Source organism: Nothobranchius furzeri, chromosome 6 (assembly GCF_043380555.1).
Source record: "Nothobranchius furzeri strain GRZ-AD chromosome 6, NfurGRZ-RIMD1, whole genome shotgun sequence".
NCBI lineage: Eukaryota > Metazoa > Chordata > Actinopteri > Cyprinodontiformes > Nothobranchiidae > Nothobranchius > Nothobranchius furzeri.
In genome coordinates, this window is record NC_091746.1 from 45,677,987 (window position 1) to 45,697,024 (window position 19,038).

Here is a 19,038-nt window from a genome sequence, read left to right on the forward strand (position 1 = left end):
CCTGATCTGTTTTTTGCATGACATCCCATCCTGGAGTTGATCTCCTGAGTGCATGTAATTAGGTTAGTGTCCCAATTATCTCTGACCGATTCCTTTTCATCATTTGTTTTTAGCTTGTTAGCTCACGGTGGCCTTTCGTTTCAATCAAGGGAAAGGGAAAATGTTGTTTTACGTTCTAAAGTTTACATTTAATTCCAGGACTGTTTGCATTGTGGTTCATCCAAAGTAGTTACTGACATTGGAAAGCCACAGCTCGCCAGGCTCTGATTGGATGTATAGTTGTTAACAAGCATATTTTCCCCAAAATTTCTTTTATTTTAGATTAGAGTAATGAGTCAAAGACCACCATGTTGTTGTCCACACACTCCATTGATGGGGCGCTCATTAAACTAAAAGTTAAGACAGATGTTTAGCTTGCATTGATGAAAGAGAGTCCTGCCTTCTGGACTCGTGCTTTGAGGTAAACTTTCTTCTCAAGTGTTTGGATTTGCTCATTAAAACAAAAAATAGGAGAACACAAACAGTAGCTGGGTTATTTTTATAACCAGCATCTGACCAAGGCCCTTTAGGGTTGAGGGGCAGGTTGCACATATTAAACTTAGATTCAAATGTATACCGTCTGTCCAGAAAAGCTTGTGATAGTGTCTTATTACTGTAATTTAGAAGTTATCGGGGGATTATAACAAATTTAATTCTTTTATGATGAAATAAGAGATGCAACAGACAAGTATTGCTAATAGAAACGGGTTGATTTAAGCAAAAAAATAAGATAATAATTTTCAATACGTCAACATGTGACTTCTAAAAGGAATGTTTTTAAAGTCACTGATTTTATTAAGTGTCACACTTCACATGGATTGTTTGATGCACACTCTTCAGACAGGGAGTTTAGGTTCATTCAGACCAGAACCTAATGCCACAAAAACAAAATCAGCTTCTTCCCATCTGCTTGTGAACAGCAAGTACTCTGCACTAGTCACGTTTATGTTTCTTATTATTCATAGTTTTTCACATCCTGTGTGTCACTTGCTGCATTGTATGCTTGCATCATTCCACCGAAGCTAATTTCTTGAGAGACTTCTCACTTGGCAATACAAAGCTATTCTGATTCTGACATTTTTGCAGTTCATAGAGTTAGGGTGAGAACAACACCAATTATGAGTTGTTTGCTTAACATTTTTCACTCCAAATCCACATTTTATTCCACATATATTTTTGCCAAATTGCTGCAAAAGTTTGAGATAGTTTTAAACGTTTATGAGAATTAAAAAAAAAGTCATGATCTAGTAGAACCAGACAAGATTTTCTTATAGCAAAGATAAATTTACAAACTACAATTAAGATGCCCTCTTGTTGGTTAATTCTTAAAAAAAAAAGCTATTAGTTGTAGTTTTAATGCATTTTAGGCATTAAGTTGTACCTTAATGTTTTAATCATTTCTGAATGGGTGACTAATCAAATCTTACTCGGATAAACAGGAAGGGTTGATATTAATGTATTCCTTTTGTAGCAAACCATAAAAATGAAAAAGAAACAAGAAACATTTCATATTTAAACTTTTGATTTCAAGTCACTTTTGTGGCTCTATGCAAATTTCACTTCACATGAAAGATGGTAAAACGGTCTTTGTCATAATGGATGCCTGTTAGAGTGTTGGGTTAACATTAAATGCTTCCCGTAGAGTCTCCCTTAAACAGTAGGTGTCACCACAGAGCAAATATAGCTGCAGGAATGGCAGCAGAGGAAGAGTTAGAAAAGACTATACTCATAAGTAAAATATTGATATAGTCACTGTTCACGCTTGCTGAAGACCCAGTTTACCCTAGCTCTTTCAGTAGTGTTACAGCTTAATGGAGGCATTTATCATAATACTGTTGGATTTGTAAGAGTAAATTGTGTTGATGCCATCGTTTGGCAGCTTGTGAGTGTTTCCAGTTCCTTTAAGTGTTGACGTCGTGTTTGTGAGCAGAGAAAGTGAACCATGAGTCAAGTCGGCTCTGGTTTCCAGCACGCAGGTCCTATGACCCAACACGTATACACACACACACACACGCGCGCGCACACACACACACACCACACCAGCCTCACAGTAACCCTGGGACGTAAGGAGTTAACATTTGTCAGGAGATTTTAATACATTTATGTTGATAGTTTTTGCTTTTTTTCTACAAAATGGGTCAAACTTTTGGATAGGCGCCAAGATCAGCATTTAAATTAGCCTCTAAGTCACTAGTGATGAAATACTTTGAGGCTCAGTGGATTTAAGGCAGGATAAGGCAGTCGGTTTCATTAGATTTTATTAAAAGTTGAATGCAGCTAGTAAATCTGTCTAAACCCTAAAAGAGGCTGAGTCAACAGTTTCATTTGGATGATGACAGAGAAAAATATCATTATCCTCTTATCAGCTGCTCCCGTTTCTTCAGTCATCGTCTCTTCATCATCCTAACCCCACCTGTCTCAATCACCATTCCTGATGGAGGGTTGAAGGGAAAGAGCAGCATGCGTTGGAGGAAGGGAGGACTTTGTCGTGCAAGAGGAAGCTCAGAGGGGATGTTTTTTTTGGGGGGGGGGGGGGGGTTGTGTGTGTATTTGTGGTCTCATACAGAAGGTATCTTTGTGCACGAGTGCGTCTGGACCGACGCACACATATGCCTGCACACATTTAGTCCATGACATCACAGCAGCGCTCCATGCAGCCGGCAGGAATGTTGCTCAGAAAGGAGAGGCTTTGTGGAGGAGAGGAAAGAGATGGGAGGGGAGGAAAAGGAGGAGAAGAAGAAGAGGAAAAGGCTTGGCCAGGGAAAAGTCTGTCTCTCCTCCTAACTGGACCTGGACAGGGGAACAAAACGGAATCCAAAGCAGATCATTTTCATGAAAAGACAACCGATAGAAAACATTTTACTACTATACCATGGATCTGCAGATTTCACTGAAGTAAAAGAGTCTTGTAGTGTTTTTAGAGGACACAGGTGAGTGTATTTTCTAAAAAATACCCTTGAATTTCCCTCCAGCAGTAGGTTATCCTCTTAAACATGTTGAGAATGCTGCACAGTCTACTGAAGAAGCCAGATGTGAACATCAAAGATGAACTGTTGTTTGGACTGTGTGGACGAGGCGAGACTAACTACCATCATAAATAAAAACAGGACAGGACACTGTTTGCTCTTACAATCCTAGCTGTTTGAAAAGGAGAACAGCAGGTTAAACCTGGAGACGGCTCCAGTTACCGTACAGGATCGTATTTGTAACACTCACTGTACAGGGTTACATAGGAGGTTGTAATGTGCGTTTATAGAGACATTTAATGCACTCTTACAAAGAAATCCCACAATGAATTATAGATATTGTGGTTTTACTTCCGATCAGGATGAATTCAGACATGGTTTTGGGGGCACAGCCCTCGTTTCTGTGTCGCAGGCTTGGCCTTTGTGTTTGTGTGTATGTCACTTTGGCGCGTAATGATCTGAACTTAAGCTGTTCCAGATGTGATGGATGGAGACAGGCGGATGAGAAAACATTTAGAGCTCTGGGACAACCAGCTGATTGGGAGAGACTCGTGATTGACTAATACACTTGGTATGACTCTTTCCCACCTCTTTTAATAGCAAAAACAACCCTTAGACCCCTGGGAGAGTGTTAGAGGATGAGTTTTACTTTTATTTTCACACTTTCACTCCCTCAAAAATACCTTTTCGTTGTTTCAGCTGAACCAAACTGGGTTAAAAGTGTTCTACATGACCAGAATCAGAGTGTGAGACTTGAGGACGGCTAGCTATGCCCGGAATGTGAGTCCACCTCAGCAAGAGTCAAAAACCTACACACCTGATAAAAAGTACACACGTTTAAGTGTGTGTGTGTGTGTGTGTGTGTGTGTGTGTGTGTGTGTGTGTGTGTGTGTGTGTGTGTGTGTGTGTGTGTGTGTGTGTGTGTGTGTGTGTGTGTGTGTGTGTGTGTGTGTGTAGAACAGTGTTGAATATGAGACATTCCTGTACTGTAGTTATGTTTTCCTGAGGCAGTAACAGGATATCCTCCCCCTCTGTACTGTCCACTGGACACACACACACACTCCCACACACACACACACATTCCAGTGTGTGAACAAACATACATGTGTCACACATGAGGGGGAATGAGAAGCGTAGACACATCATGTGTGAGTGTTGAAATAGAAGCGACATCTGGTCCTGACATGGTCACTAATAGAATAAAAAACCATTTGACCTGCTGAGTGGAACAAAGTGAGAGTGTAGAGGAAAACAGAGTGTCGAAGGAAACGGTCACACAAGTTAGTTCAGTAGAGGCAGAACATGGAATTAAGTTTGTCTTTTAATTGATCCCAGATCATTTATTTTAATCCAACTTTTGGTAAATGTTTTTCTAAAGGTGTGCATTTGTTTTTGCAGAAGAACAAAAGAGGAGTGAAAAATATGTCCGTGTTTGTTCTGGTCTTATGTAAGAGGCTTCAGCCTCCTCTTCCTGCACCTTCAAACAAGTCCAAGTGCAGACAGGAAACAGATCAGTGGATAGTAATAAAAACATACAGGAATGGACAAATATCTAAATAATAATATGGTCACGTTCAGCGTGAATGGGACCAGCGTGGTCCCAAAACCAGACATTCCTTTATCGTTTTTTTTTTATTAAGAGCAATTCGGTGCTTGGAATTTTTGAAATGTGGTGCAACCTTTACATTTTCACACCAGGAGCTAATATCATTTATTTTAGTTTAGCATTTTTTTTTATTATTCAAGGCAGCATGGGTCGTAAAAGTAAGAATAATTCAGGTAAAAATATTAAGGTGGAAATGTTGAACTTTTTATTCAGACATCCTCACGTCTTTATTACCATTTAAAGAATTAAAAAGGACTTCAACTGAAACTGATTATTGCACTATCATTCACTTTTATGGGACAAATAAATTAAACTATTGTTTTAAACTCAAATGCACTGTTTATGTAAACCATCGTCACAGAAAAATGAGGGTTTCTGAAAACCCCAGAAAGTGAAATCAACACCTAAAGAGTATCAAAGATAATGTGATTATACAACATTGGTTATCATTTTAAAATGCAAAATATGTCAAATGCAGACATGCTTCCCGTACATGACCATTACCTGTTACATCTGCAAATGGTCAGGATTACTGGACCCTGTCTCTGGGATTAATGTAGTTAACCCAACAACACGCAGCTCTGACTGGGATGTGAACCAGAGACCTTTTACTATCATGTTTTCTGTCATCCAGGGAGAAAGATTAGGAATGATCCTTTGTACAAATCACATAAAGATGCTGAAATTTGCTCGACTAGATCTGAATCGGAAGGCTTCTGCCTCACCAGTAATGACCCGCTAGCAGCTGGTCACGTTTAGATTTATTTATTTATTTAAAAACAAAGTTACAGCCCTGAGGTGCATGCCGGTTCATGTCAGAGACACAAGACGTGGAAATAAACATTCTTGGGACAGTTCTTCATAATAAGCCTAAACATAAGGCATGTAGGATGAGTCAAAGGCATGTAGTGGGCCTGCTGGAGCAAAAAACCTCAATTTTATTCAAATGAGTGTCCGCTGTGCTAAACAAACAACACTGGCCTTCATATGCAGCCACCCAGGAGACGGGTATCTGCAAAGCCTAAGACGAAGTGGAATATTTTACATTTTACTTCCATTTTTATTAATTTCTTACAAATTGTTCAATAAGCTTAGTTTTAGAAAGTTGAGATTAGAATTAAAGAAAGGGTGCCAATTCAGTTTACGGTAATCTTTTATGAAGGGCATCTCATGATGGCTAGGAACCGCAGCATTCACTCAAACACAATCGTTCTGATTCATGATTAAAACACAACAAGCAAAAGGAATACATTACTGAAGATAATTGTGTTCACTTTTGTTTATTGAGTTTTCAAGAGAAATAGATCAAATTGAACTCGTGACTTTGCCAAATGGGTCAGCAAAATGCCCTCAGAACTTTTTTTTCCCCTCAAAGGAGACGGCACCAACGTGTAGAGGAAATAGCTGCTCAGTGTGAGACAGAATAAAAGGCTTTTTTAAAACATAATCCTCCATGTGACTCCTCTGACTACTACTTCAGAACAATCTGGGAGAGGAGAGAGAAAGGAAAAGATCCAAAAAGTGCACCAAAGTGAGAGGATTTGGTGTGTGTGTGTGTGTGTGTGTGGGAGGGAGGGGGCTGTGTAAGAGAAATGGCCCAGATTTATTCTTCTGCCATTCATTCTGTAAGAGGAACAAAAAGGACTTCCTTTTTCTGACTAAAGTGCCGTGATCCTCATTAAATCTCAAAGGTTAGAAAGATAGAGGTGGATGCATCCTTACAGAAGAGGAGTTTAAGGCAGAATCAACATGCCGACAAAAGCGGGGGGCGGTCATGAAGACAGGAGTGTGTAAACGTAGCTGCTCGCTAACAGCGTGTCTGGAATGTGTGGAATGGATGGTTTACTGAACCAGAAGGTCAGCGGTCAGATCCTCACATGATGAACTGTGTGCATTTCTGTCCTGGATAAATATCGGCTGTAATGGATATGTGGTTGATTTTTTACTGCAGAGATTAAGGTGAAAGTTTTCCTTTGAAGGGTTATATTTCAGTTCGGCGTGTTGCACCAGTCCCATCTAGAAGCCGTGAAGAGATGAGATGATGATGAGTAAGCCGCCTGGGATGTTTTAGGTCAAATCATACTTTTTCATGAAACACTTCAGGTTATCTGGATTCAATCTTAAACACAACAATTAAAACGTGAATAGTACCCACACCGAGCTGCAACGTCTTTAAAATATTCCTTTTACCATCATCAGCAAAATGTGGAAATATTTTCTGCCTTCTAAGTTTCAGACATGTTTCTGAACTATTAATTATAACAGCTTTGAAAGTTAGTTAGTTAGTTTATTTTTATTTCAAACAAAGAAAACATAGTTAATTAAAAAACTGAAAAAATACATAAAATCATCATCCTTTTTTTTTCTTCTTCTGTGTCTGAAAAGGAGTATGCTGAAGTCCAAACGTATGTGTCCCTACCCCTTTTATACATATCATTCTTTACTTATACTTAGTCCTGGATGCCTCCCCGGGGAGGTGTTTCGGGCATGTCCTGCCGGCAGAAGGCCCCCGGGTCGACCCAGGACACGTTGGAGAGGTTACATCTCCAATCTGGTCCGGGAACGCCTTGGGGTCCTGCCGGAGGAGCTGGTGGACAAGGCCGGGGAGAGGACGGCCTGGAGCTCCCTAATTGGGATGCTGCCCCCGCGACCCGGACCCGGATAAGCGGAGGAAGACGAGACGAGACTTATACTTAGTATTACTAACTATACTAAATGTTACACAAAACCACATTAAAACAACAAATAATACAAATCACCCAAACAACCAAACCATATGGGAAAAAATAAAGAAAAAAAACATCTTTTTACAATTCATACTCAAACTTATCTTTCTTTAGAATAAAGGACAAACACATAAATCATCTATTTTCCTCTCTAAACTTATTTAGAATATGTTTTTCATAATTCATCTTAAACAGGTTTATATTTGTACTTACTTTAATTTCTTCTTCTAAACTGTTCCATAATTTAAGCCCTTTTATTGTGATACACATACTTTTTAATGTTGTTCTAACATTATGTATCTTTAAATTAGTATCCCTCTCAAGTTGTATTCTCCTTCTCTCTCTGTGAACAGTTTCTGTATTTTATCAGGTATTAATGTATTTCTTACTTTATATACTATTTGTGCTGTTTTGTGTTTAACCAAGTCCTGGAACTTCATTGTCTGTGTTTTAATAAAAAGTTCATTTGTGTGATCCCAATATCCTGCTTTTGTTATTAGTCTGATAGCCTTTTTCTGCATTGTCGTTACTGTTTGTTAATTACTTATGTACGTATTTCCCCAGACCTCTACACAATAGCTCAAATATGGCAGTAGCATCGTATTGTATAATATATAAAGTGCTTTCTGATTAAAAATATACTTAGTTTTCCCCATTATAGCAGTGTCACATGCAAGCTTCCCCCTAACATATGTGATGTGTGGCTACACATAAGCTCTATAAAACAGTTTTTCTCCAACTTTTTACACATTTTAAAACACAAACCACCTCAGAAATCAATTAGCTTTCCATGTAATGCCATTACAACTCACAGAAAATGCTGTGACACATTCCGCTGTTTATTTAAACCTCACTGAACTCTTAAATAGAATTTCTTTTCCACGTGTTTTCTAAGTTTTCACTAACAATGGTGCCAGTGATGCATGTGCTACAGTTTCAGAACCATAAAGCAGCTGCTTGGGATTTGGTTTCCTCTAGTGGTAGAAGGCAGTTACAGCACCGTGGTACTGCAGAAAACAGCTGCTGCTGCAGTGCAGAATGGAAGATTTGTGTATCTGCATGTTTCTGTTTTCCTAGGGTTTTAAAAAGCTGATATTTACATTGATCCTCCTGTCTGAAACACTTTTATTTTGTTGATAGACACCGTGGCGGGTGGTTGAGGATGTCAGTGACAAAGCACCAAGAGAGAGAACCCTGAAGAGCGTCAGTTTCCAGGAATCAGTCAGCTTTATCTCCGACGGGCCCGCAATCATGGAGCAGGAGAGCCAGCAGATCCAACATGGCTGCCACAGCAGCAAAACAGCACAGACTCCTGACAGTGAGGTGGTGCAGGTACGCAGGCTCCTGAATATTTTATGGATAAAAGGACTAACAGTCATGCACAGATGCTTACACACACACACACACACACACACACACACACACACACAGTGATTTCTACCACTTTTTTATCATCTGTGATAGTCTTGTTATTATTTTTTGATGACTTGCCATCTTTTTTACAGTCTGACCCTAAACGTTTTTTATGTAGATCAGTATTACTAAACGACTGTTGAGTCACATGGCTGGACAGTGCTAGGACTGTGAACAAGTATTGTCCCCCTGTACTGATTTCTAATGTCTCACTGTTGTCACCCTTATTATCAATGTCAATATCAGACAAACTATCCTGGATAGTACAAAAACATAGTTTATCATAATGAATTTAGTTTAAGTTTAATATAAAATTACATATATAAATGTAATTTATATGTTTTAAAGTGGCAGATTGTTGTGTTTAATAGATTTTGTGACTCATCATTTGTTTAAGGAAAAAAATGGATCCATACATTTTGCCTTAGGCTCATGTTTTTCTTGCTGTTCAAGCAAGCTACTTTTTGAAATAACACAATTTTATCCAACTCCTTTCCACCAGGCTTCCCTCACCAGAATACAGAAGTGTTTAATGCTTGTTTTAGAAGGTTCAGTTATATGTTTTCGACCCATTGTTGGCATGTTTTTTGCCGTAAATGCCAACATAATTTGCCCATGTGGCCGAACAACAACTTAGCACGCTAACTCATGTAGTGTGGTGTTGTTGTGGTGAAACACAAGGTCATTTTAAGCTTCCTTTATTTATACATAACTTAAAAGTCAAAGCGGCTCATCGCCACCAACAATCTGAAAAAATCTCATGAACAACAGCTCAAAATTTCCAGAACTTGCCCTGATCCAGTTGCTCTCCTCTCTGCTGTGCCTACTCCGAGCGCACGCGCGCACACGCACACACGCACACACACACACACACACACACACACACACACACACACACACACACACACACACACACACACACACACACACACATTGCAAGGGCAATGAAACCGACAAACAGCTCTGCCAGCCAGCAGAGGATTGGCTGTGTTCACAGACAATAGCTCCATCACCCAAACGTTTCCCTAAGAACAGAACCAGACTCAACAGAGCATATAAGACAACTCCTTAAATGAAATTTACAAACAGAACACAACATTCTGTCTGTTACACTAGCTAGCCCGTTTCTGGCTGCTCCAAGCCACGAACGCTCGATTTGTGCACTAAGAGGATTACGTGAAACGGGATAGACCGTCAGTTTGATGGATGGGTTATGGTCCAGTCATTAAGAGTGGAACGTTCACATTGATTTTTATTAGTTTTTTTTTCCTTCAAGATTATACTTTAAAGAGGTGATTAAAAAATTTATTTTTGACAAAACATTTAACTTATTGGTTGCTATATGTATGTGAAAAGCATTTCAAGAAATATGGCAAGAAATGCTCCAGAAAAACATCTCACACTGCTCATTTAGGGGTTGTTATGTTTAAAGAAAAACCTTCTCTTTAGATGGATTCAGCAGCAGGTGCAACATGTATTGTTTCTATTTGTAAAAATTGTTCTCCTCACTTTTTAAACTAAATGTATTTGAGTAAAGCATCGAAGCGTTGTGTTTCCAGGAGATCTGCTACCTGGACCAGGTGTTGGATGCAGCCTCAGCCAATGGAAACCCTTCCCCAACAGAGCACATAAAACCAATCAGCGTCAATGGAGCTGCTCCTTCTGTCTGCGTGTCGGCTTGTTTTCCGACCAATCACCAATCGGTCGTTGTCGAAGGACAAAGGCAGAGCACGTTCATTCACCAGGGGGAGTCTGCTGTGAGGACAAACGGGCATGTGCAGGATGACGAGCCAGGGCGCAACGCCGCAAAGTTTGAGCTGAGAGCTTTTCACGAGGAAAAGCGTCCAGCCAAACTGTTCACCCCCGGAGAGGAGCAGCAGGTCAGGGTGACGAGGAGACGACCCTCCGAGGAGGTGAATCAAACAGATGTATGATAACCAGAGTAACAAATAGATCCAGAACATGTCGTTATATTTTTTTAAAAGGAAACTATACATAAAACCGTTTTGAGTCAGACACATGGCGATGTTAACCTACTGCTACACGTTATTATTTGATACTTACAGAATGTACAGTATAGGCAAAGCATGAGGCCAAAAGGTCCGTTTGGAACTGAAAGCTGGCGCTGAACCCGAGTCACACAAAGAAAAGATGAGACTGCATTTTCTAAAGGTCTTATGGGAACGGTTTCAGAGTAGTTACGACAAAGTCGATGAGTAACTATGAAAAAGCTTGTTTGCATCATTTTTTATTGATCAAGGTCTTTTTAGCGACTGTAGTTTTTGTTATAGATTAAATATGTAGAATCTGATGAGGCTTCTTCATGGTACTTTTTTGTTTTCATTGTTCTAATTAATCAGATTTTTGTTATTATTTTTCACATTAATAAAATAAACAAAAAATAGAATATCCATTTGCTTGAATTGCAGTTACAGGCCACACACAATCTGTCCAAGGGCCCCAAAATGGCCCACAGGCCCATCCCCCCTTATTTAAAGATTTCTCCTCTTGGTTGTTTTTCACCATCAGGTTCAGGAGTTGGAACGGGAGCGCCAGGAGCTGATCAAAGACCAGGCAGTGAAGAAGAACCCTGGGATCGCACAACGCTGGTGGAACCCTCCACAGGAGGTAGAGCTCCCATCAGCCACTGGCTCCTTTTTCAAACTCTGATGACTTCCTGACAAATTCATTTACTGGCTGCTTTTACTTTCAAGGTCCCTTTGGAGGATCAGCTGGATGGAGAGAAGCTCGAGTCTCTTAAAAAATACCAGGAGAGGAAGCAGAAGAAACAAATCCATCCTTATCCGTTCACACAGGTAACAGCTTTGAGACAATTAGAGACTTTCGCGAAGGTGACGAGGGTATTGCTTTCTGACTTCCTCTTTGATGTTTGAATCTGTGTTTGCAGCACCAGATGTCAGAGGCGCCCACAATGGTGACCTTTGATCCTGACATAACCAAGAAAGAGGACATTGTAGAGGAGCAGATCGATTTCTCCTCAGCCAGGAAGCAATTTCTGCAAGCAGAGGTTACCAAGAAGGATGCAACTCCGCAGCTATACTCAGCAAAACCCTTCTCCAAGCCTGTGGCAAAGAGCAGCCTGGGCATCTGTGAGGTCGTAGCAGAAACTGGAGAGACTCACGTGACCTGGTCTGATGTGGGTCTTCCAGCAGATTTTGCTTGTGCTCGAGCTGTGATGACGGTCTTGCCGGAGGAGGACAGCAAAGGTCCTTTTCACTCATCGTTTCACCCAGAGGAGTCTGACTCCGGTTTAGACGAGTTATCGGTCCGCTCCCAGGACACGACTCTGTTCAGTTTGGATAATGTTTCTGACAGCGGGGCTTCTTTGCCCCCGACCCCGTTACCACTTACCCCAGTTTCTCCCCCGACCCCCCAGCCCACAACTCCAGTAAACGGGTGGGTCGGTGGCAGCCCCACAGAGGAGGAGCTGGAATACCACGCAGGAGTTCTCGTCCAAAATGCCATCCAGAGTGCCCTCGCAACCCAAAACGGCAGAGACTTGGACTCCCCGCAGCTGAGCTCTCCTGTGTCTCCGTCCTCTGCTTGTACAAGTAGTCCAGTGCCAGTTTCCTCGTCGCCAGTGTCTTCTGGTGGAGCCCTCAGTTTCCAGTCCCCTGTGTCCTCCAGTCCAGCTCTGTCCAACCCGTCCCCATCGCCAGACGGGGTGACGTCCCTGGAAAAACCATCACAGTTACCACAGCTTCAGACTCCTTCCCCTCCAGCTTCTCAGCCCGTTTCACCTCCTCAGAGACCCAGAAATGGAGGCCCGAGGATCAAAATTCAGTCTTCCTACACCCGGGCCCTCGCCTCTTCGGCTCCCACTCCACCTCCCGCCCCCACCACATTAGCTCCCGTCCCCAGGCCAGCCCCAGTCTACCGTCCTCCTTCTCCTCCAAGCCCAGAGAAACCAGAGTTCAGCTACTTCAGCAAATACTCAGAGGCGGCCGAACTACGCAGCACAGCAGCAGCAGCTCGAGGCCCTGAGGTGGAGGCAGCCAGCGGTCCATTCCGCCTGCGCTCCAGGAAGCAGAAAACGTTGTCCATGATAGAGGAAGAGATCCGAGCGGCTCAGCAGAGGGAGGAGGAGCTGAAGAAGCAGAGGGAGATGCAGCCCGCCGTGGTCGTCCGACCCAGCAGCCATGGACAAGTAAGAGCCGGAGTGAGGCCGACCATTTCTCCAGCAGACAGGATGAAGAGCAACAGCCTGCCAGCTAAACTCACCCTGACGACACGGACAGCTCCAGGTACGTTCACACAGCGACTGGCTCAGCCCAGCTGCTCCAGTCAGGATGCAGAAGGCACAGAAAATTAGGGTTTGTTTTGTTTTGCAGGGAAGATTGAGAAAGTTCGCCCTGCACCACCTGTCTCCCCGTCCCCCTCTGAAGGCGCCCTGTCTGATGCTGGCAGCGAGGACTCCGGAGGATCACGGCCTAAAAACTTCATGCAGACGATGCTGGAGGACTACGAAACACACAAGATAAAGAGGAAGGAGAAAATGGAAGACAACAGCGTAGGTCTTTCAAATTTAAGACAGGAATGAAAATATGTATTTTTTGGGTTGTTTTTAATAAACAGCAATGGTACAACTTAAATTAAAAAATCTGGATTTTTAAATGTGTGCAGTCAGTATCAGATTATAAATCTCAGTTTGCATTTGTTCCTGGTGCATTAACTCCACCTGCAGCTCTGATCAGACACCATAAAAACAACTGAATGCCTGCATTCATGGTCTGTTGGTGTGTGCTAATGCTGCAACAACAAAACATCAGGAGAGAAATCCCCGCTGATGCAGGAATCCAGAGTGAAACAGGCCGGGGTTTTCTGATATTTCTGTGTGTTTTAGTCACCAATTTCAAAATAAAAGCTGAGTACAGGAGAATGAGGCATTTGGTTTTATTTTATGGTTCACACTTATTGGAGTCTCTAAATATTGTAAATATTTTAGGTGGAAGTTTTAAAGGAATTATGTCAAAAATAAAACCTTCCTAGTTTCTCTTTTTAAAACTAAATTTACTTTAACTTGGTTGGATGCCTGTGCTGTTGCTTTTCTGTTTTCACCTGTTTAATTGTGATGACATCACATGTGTTGACTTGTACTGTTGCTTCTCTCCTCACTTTCTGGGCCAGTACGCCCACTTGTTGCTGGCTAACGAGGTAACCACCGAGGTACCTGCAACACCCTGAAACCTCGTCACACTTTTACCTGCTTTCATCAGCAGACCTGGATCAGACAAAAACAAAAATAAAATAAATAAATATATATGTGTGTGTGTGTGTGTGTGTGTGTGTGTGTGTGTGTGTGTGTGTGTGTATAATAACTCACATCCTTGTTTATATCTGGATCACTGTATAATTCCAGCTGGAAGCATTTTTTTATTTTATTGTACCGTCATATTAGTTTTGGGCGTTTGAAGTTACAGCAGGGAGAATAAGTGTTTGCCACATTAGCATTTATCAGTAAGGGTTCTTCTAAGTGGGCTATTGTGTGTACGTGGTGTGTAGAGTCATTAAAGTGAAACGACCCAGGGAATAAGTACTGAACACACTTTATTTAAAACTTTGTAGAAAAGCCTTCGCTGGTGATTACAGTTGCTAGACACTTCTTGTATGGAGAGACCAGTCGTCTGCATTGCTCAGGCGCGATTCTGGCCCATCCTTCCACACAAACTCTAACTCTTGAAAGTTTCTTGGGGCCTCTTATGAACTTTGATCTGGGCCATTCAAGCAACTTGATGTTCCTTCTTTGAAACCAGTTCCATGTTTCCTTGCCCTTGTGTTTGGGATCATCACCTTGCTGAAATGTCCACTCTCTTTTCATTTTCTCTTTCTGGTAGCTGGCAGATTTTTCATCTAGAATGTCTCGGTACATTTCTCCATTCGTTCTGCTTTCAATGAAATGAAGTCTGCTAGTACCCTGTGCTGTAAAGCAGCCCCACGCCATCATGCTTCCACCCCCAAACCTAATTGTTGGTATGGTGTTCTTGGGGTGTTGGGCAGTGCCATTTCTTCTCCAGACATGATGTGTAGAATGACAGCTAAAGAGTTCAGTTTTGGTTTCATCTGGCCAAACTATAGTCTTCCAGTAATCCACAAGCTTCTCCAGATGCTGTTTCACAATCTTTAACCGAGCCTCACTATGCTTGTTTTTCAGCAGTGGAGGCTTGTCTGGTGAGCGTGGAGGCCATAGCAGTGCAATGCATGGCTTATAGTTTTCTTTGAAACAAAAGTACCTGCTGATGCAAGGTCTACCTGAAGTTCTGTCAGAGTGGTTCTTGGCTCTTGGAGAACTCTCCTAATTATTCTTTGGACTCCTTGGACAAGAATCTTACGTGGAGCACCTGATCGTGGCCGGCTCCTCTCGATGTGGAGGAGCAGCAGCTCTGCTCCGAGTTTCTCCAGAATGTCCAAGCTCCTCACCCTATCCTTAAGGCTGAGCCCAGTCACCCTACGGAGAAAACTTATTTTGGTCGCTTGTATCCGCGATCTTGTTCTTTTGGTCATTACCCAAAGCTCATGACCAGGTGAGGACAGGGCGGTAGATCTACTGGTAAATCGAGAGCCTTGCTTTCCGGCTCAGCTCCTTCTTCACCACAACAGACCGGTTCAGCATCCGCATCACTGCAGACGCTGCCCCATTCGGTCTGTCGATCTCCCGCTCACTCCTTCCCTCACTCGTGAACAAGACACCGAGATACTTGAACTCCTCCACTTGAAGCAGGACCTCTCTCCCGACCCGGAGTTGGCAAGCCGCCCTTTTGCATCTTGTTGTCTTCGTGTGTTTAATAATTTTTCTCAGTGTCTTTTTGCTTTATTACTCATAACTCAAGTTGTGGACCAGAATGTTTAGATGTCTCAGCATGAAATAAAAACTTGAGTTGATATCAGCACGTGGTGGAAATGTTGTGTCGATAGCTCACTTAGAGAAACCCTTACTGCTGAAAGTGCAGACGTGTTAAATTCTTATTTTCCCTCGTGTAAGTGCAGGAAACAATCAGAATTTAGTTAGATTTTCTTTTAAAGCTAAACAATTTTTCCTGAGTAACCAAAGTCGATGTTACTCAATAGTTTAGTCTGTTTTTGTATTTATGTGATCGCGGCCTGCCTTCTTTTCCTAAAATCTCATGGTTGAGTTTCAGAGGGGCATCCTCCTCCAGCGAGGATTAAAAATAAACGTCTAGAACAAAGACAGCATAGTGTTACTTTGCTGTCTTTCACTTTCTTTTTTAGTTATTCACTCCACATTAATCAGTTAGTATTCTGGCAAAATCAAAAATGTAAACAAGAATGTGCTGTGTTTGTGCAAAAGTCCTACTTTTTGGGATCATTTCTGTAAAATAAACCAAAAGTGAAACAAAAAATAATTCTTATCTGATCCCAGGTCTGCTTCCTGTCTCACTGCCTTGCTCTGATGTGTTCAGCATGTGCTTGTTGATGGGTTTGACGTGACTCTACGCACATTTCCTGATTACATACTGAATGTATTTTTAGTTAAGACGGTATAAATCCTGGTACCTTTAAAGCTTTTAATGGCTATAATTCTAATGTAAGAGATCAAGAATGAGGTAATTAACCACCAATGAGAGCATGTACTTTATTGTTTTTACCAAAAAAAGAAGTAATTTTTTTAAACGGAACCATAAATTTCATTTACCTTATTTGACCTCCGCCCCATCGCCCTGTTCTTAAGACCCCCCCCCCCCCCCCCCCCCCCCCCCCCGTGTTGATGAAATGTGTGTTTGTGTGAGAGGGAGCGTGGCTTTGAAACCTGGAGCTCAAGCATGACACCGCTCCTGTTAAAATGCTGCAGGTGCGCTTGATTTCTCTGGCTGACTTGGACCTTGTGTGGTTTAAAATCAGCAGGGCCGTTCAACCAAGCGCTCCTCAGTGTTTCACACACGTTGCATGTCAGGTGATTGTGTGTGTGGTGAGTTTTTCTGACTGTGTTGTTCTTACACACCCGCGCATCAGTCTGAACTGTTCTGTGTACCTCAGGTTTTAGAGGCCACTCGGATGACCAGGAGGAAAAGCAACATGGCACTAAAGTGGGAGGCTGGTATCTATGCCAACGAGGAAGGAGAGGAGGAGGAGGAAGAAGAAGAGGAGGAGGAAGAAGAGGAGTAAAGAGATTTTCTCAGAGAAGGTTAAGAGGAGGAGGAAGAAGAAGCAAGGAGAAAAGGATAATCAGTATTTATTCTACTAACCGGATGATTGCATGAGCCCTTTGATGAAATTCATCATGTTAGGGTTTGTTTTGGGGCCTGTGGAGAAAAGTGAAACAGCTGAGTGACTCAGAACGTGACAGATGATTGAAGTGTGTTTGGAAACACAAGAGGAAGTGATGCGATACACACTTTGGGGGGTGACTGGGGACAGTAGTAGGTGCAGAATGACTTGACAGGACATTTAATCAGTTTGCAGTTTTTTTTTTATTTTTTCTCATGAAGCTACAGATTGATCAGGTTACCTGAGTGCTTTTTACTGTGTGATCGAAATGTTTAAGAATCAACAAGAAGATGGAAAACAGCAAGTGTGTGTGTGTGTGTGTGTGTGTGTGTGTGTGTGTGTGTGTGTGTGTGTGTGTGCGCGCGCGCGTGCGTGCGTGCGTGCGTGCGTGTAAAACCATAATTCATGGAGGCAGAGGTAAAAAGAGGCCAAGTGAAGACACACACAACAGTTTGGGAATTTCAGGATAATGTGACCTTTGATGATGCTGCAGAACGTCTGCAGTTTCTGAGGAACTGAACCGAGCAGCCTGCAGAGCGACTACACCTCTTTGCACAAGCGCCACCTGCATCTCTTTAAGCATCTGTATGAAATCTGAAGTGCCGGATCGTTGAAGGCTGGTGAGAAATTCTGCAGAACTAACTTTGCCTAAGACTCTTGAGAAGTTGCTGGTATATATGATGTATTTTATTCTCTTTTATTGAATCTCTACAATCTCAGTATATTTTAGCGGACAAGTAACCAGATTATGTAAGAATTACAAAAAGAGGGAAGAAATGAGACTGACGGAAACAAAGTGTGCGTTATTAAAAGAGTGTATTCTCTTTAAAATCATTTATTTTAACCCCATTTGTTACGTGGCTTTTTGTTTTTTGATGTAAGCATGTGTAATAATGCGGTAGGGCTGTGTATTTGATGTGTGAAAATGTTGATCTGCTCTATTTGAGGAAAACGTTTTGTATAAAAAGTTGTTGAACCCAAACAGAATGTTACATAGAGGAAAAGGAAAAAAATAACCAGTCTGCCTTAGCTTTTATTTAAGAAATAGTGATTGTGTGCATACGTTTGCACTCCTTCTCTGACCTGAAACAAGCACAGCAGCAGGAAGAGACACTAAAGAGGCTGAACAGGTTGTTTTTTATATTTAAGCTATACATTTGTAGAATGATGTGGATCTTTTGATCACTTTGACACTTCCAACTTGGGCCTGAGGGTGAATTTAATAGAATAAAAGTAGAAATGTGTCAAAATGATGTTGGAAAAAAGTATTTCTGACCCACTTTAACTGTAAAGTGGCAAAATGTTTCTTCTTATTCCTTTTTTGGGTTGTGTGAGGAAGCCTGAGAGATGCTGCTTCAGCAAACCAAACCATCTGCGCAAGTGTTCTTCAGCCTGCAGGACACGCTCTGCCAACCTTTGACCCTGTTGACTCTTAGATAAGTTGGGTGAGTTACTGGGGGAGACAAAGTGCCACTAAGAGTCATAAATCAGAGGGGAATTCCCATAATGTGGTCAGAACTTCAGCCCTATGCATTTAAATGAACTGAATTGCTTCTGCAGAGATTGAGGAAATATAAAGGAGTAGGAGGAGGAGGAAGTTGCAACATGATTTCCACTGCTTCACTCACATGGGAGCTTCAGCTGATCGTTTTCTTCAAGTTTCACACTAATAGATGAGTTGTTTTGTGACATAAACACACCCAATCCTGCACCCAGAATGTGTTCAGCGTTCTCCAAAAAAATCAATAATATAATAATATGCACTCACAGACGAGCTGTTTCTTTGTGTGATTTATTTTTATTATTATTATTGTTATGCTTTTTTTTGTTTGGTTTTATTTATCATTTTAAATGCTGGTAGGTTTGTTTTTGTTTCCACGGCTTCATCCTTTTGTTTTAAAAAAGTATAACCTCTGTTTTTATGTTAACCACTTGTATGCTCATACTCTGCCTTTTGATATTTTATAGGACATGTTAAGGCTCCCAGTATCGATTTCACGTATTGTTGATATTTTCTCATTAAAAGCAAAACTTGTACATGTTT

General features: G+C 41.6%; 1 protein-coding gene across 5 annotated transcripts in view; it reads left to right on the top strand.

Moving 5' to 3' along the window:
• palm2akap2 (PALM2 and AKAP2 fusion) overlaps positions 1 to 19,031 on the top strand; it is a 114,672-nt gene extending 95,641 nt beyond the window's left edge. For 3 of the 5 annotated variants that reach the window (XM_015976504.3, XM_015976526.3, XM_070552244.1), the window contains 8 exons: positions 8,478 to 8,669; positions 10,310 to 10,663; positions 11,280 to 11,378; positions 11,465 to 11,566; positions 11,659 to 13,015; positions 13,103 to 13,281; positions 13,899 to 13,937; positions 16,764 to 19,031. In XM_015976504.3, the coding sequence (XP_015831990.3) occupies positions 8,478 to 8,669; positions 10,310 to 10,663; positions 11,280 to 11,378; positions 11,465 to 11,566; positions 11,659 to 13,015; positions 13,103 to 13,281; positions 13,899 to 13,937; positions 16,764 to 16,892 (2,451 nt within the window). In that variant the 3' untranslated portion in view covers positions 16,893 to 19,031. The remainder of the gene's footprint in view (positions 1 to 8,477; positions 8,670 to 10,309; positions 10,664 to 11,279; positions 11,379 to 11,464; positions 11,567 to 11,658; positions 13,016 to 13,102; positions 13,282 to 13,898; positions 13,938 to 16,763) is intronic. The other 2 variants (XM_015976511.3, XM_015976517.3) reach the window with 2 other exon arrangements.
• The last annotated feature ends 7 nt before the right edge of the window (positions 19,032 to 19,038 follow it).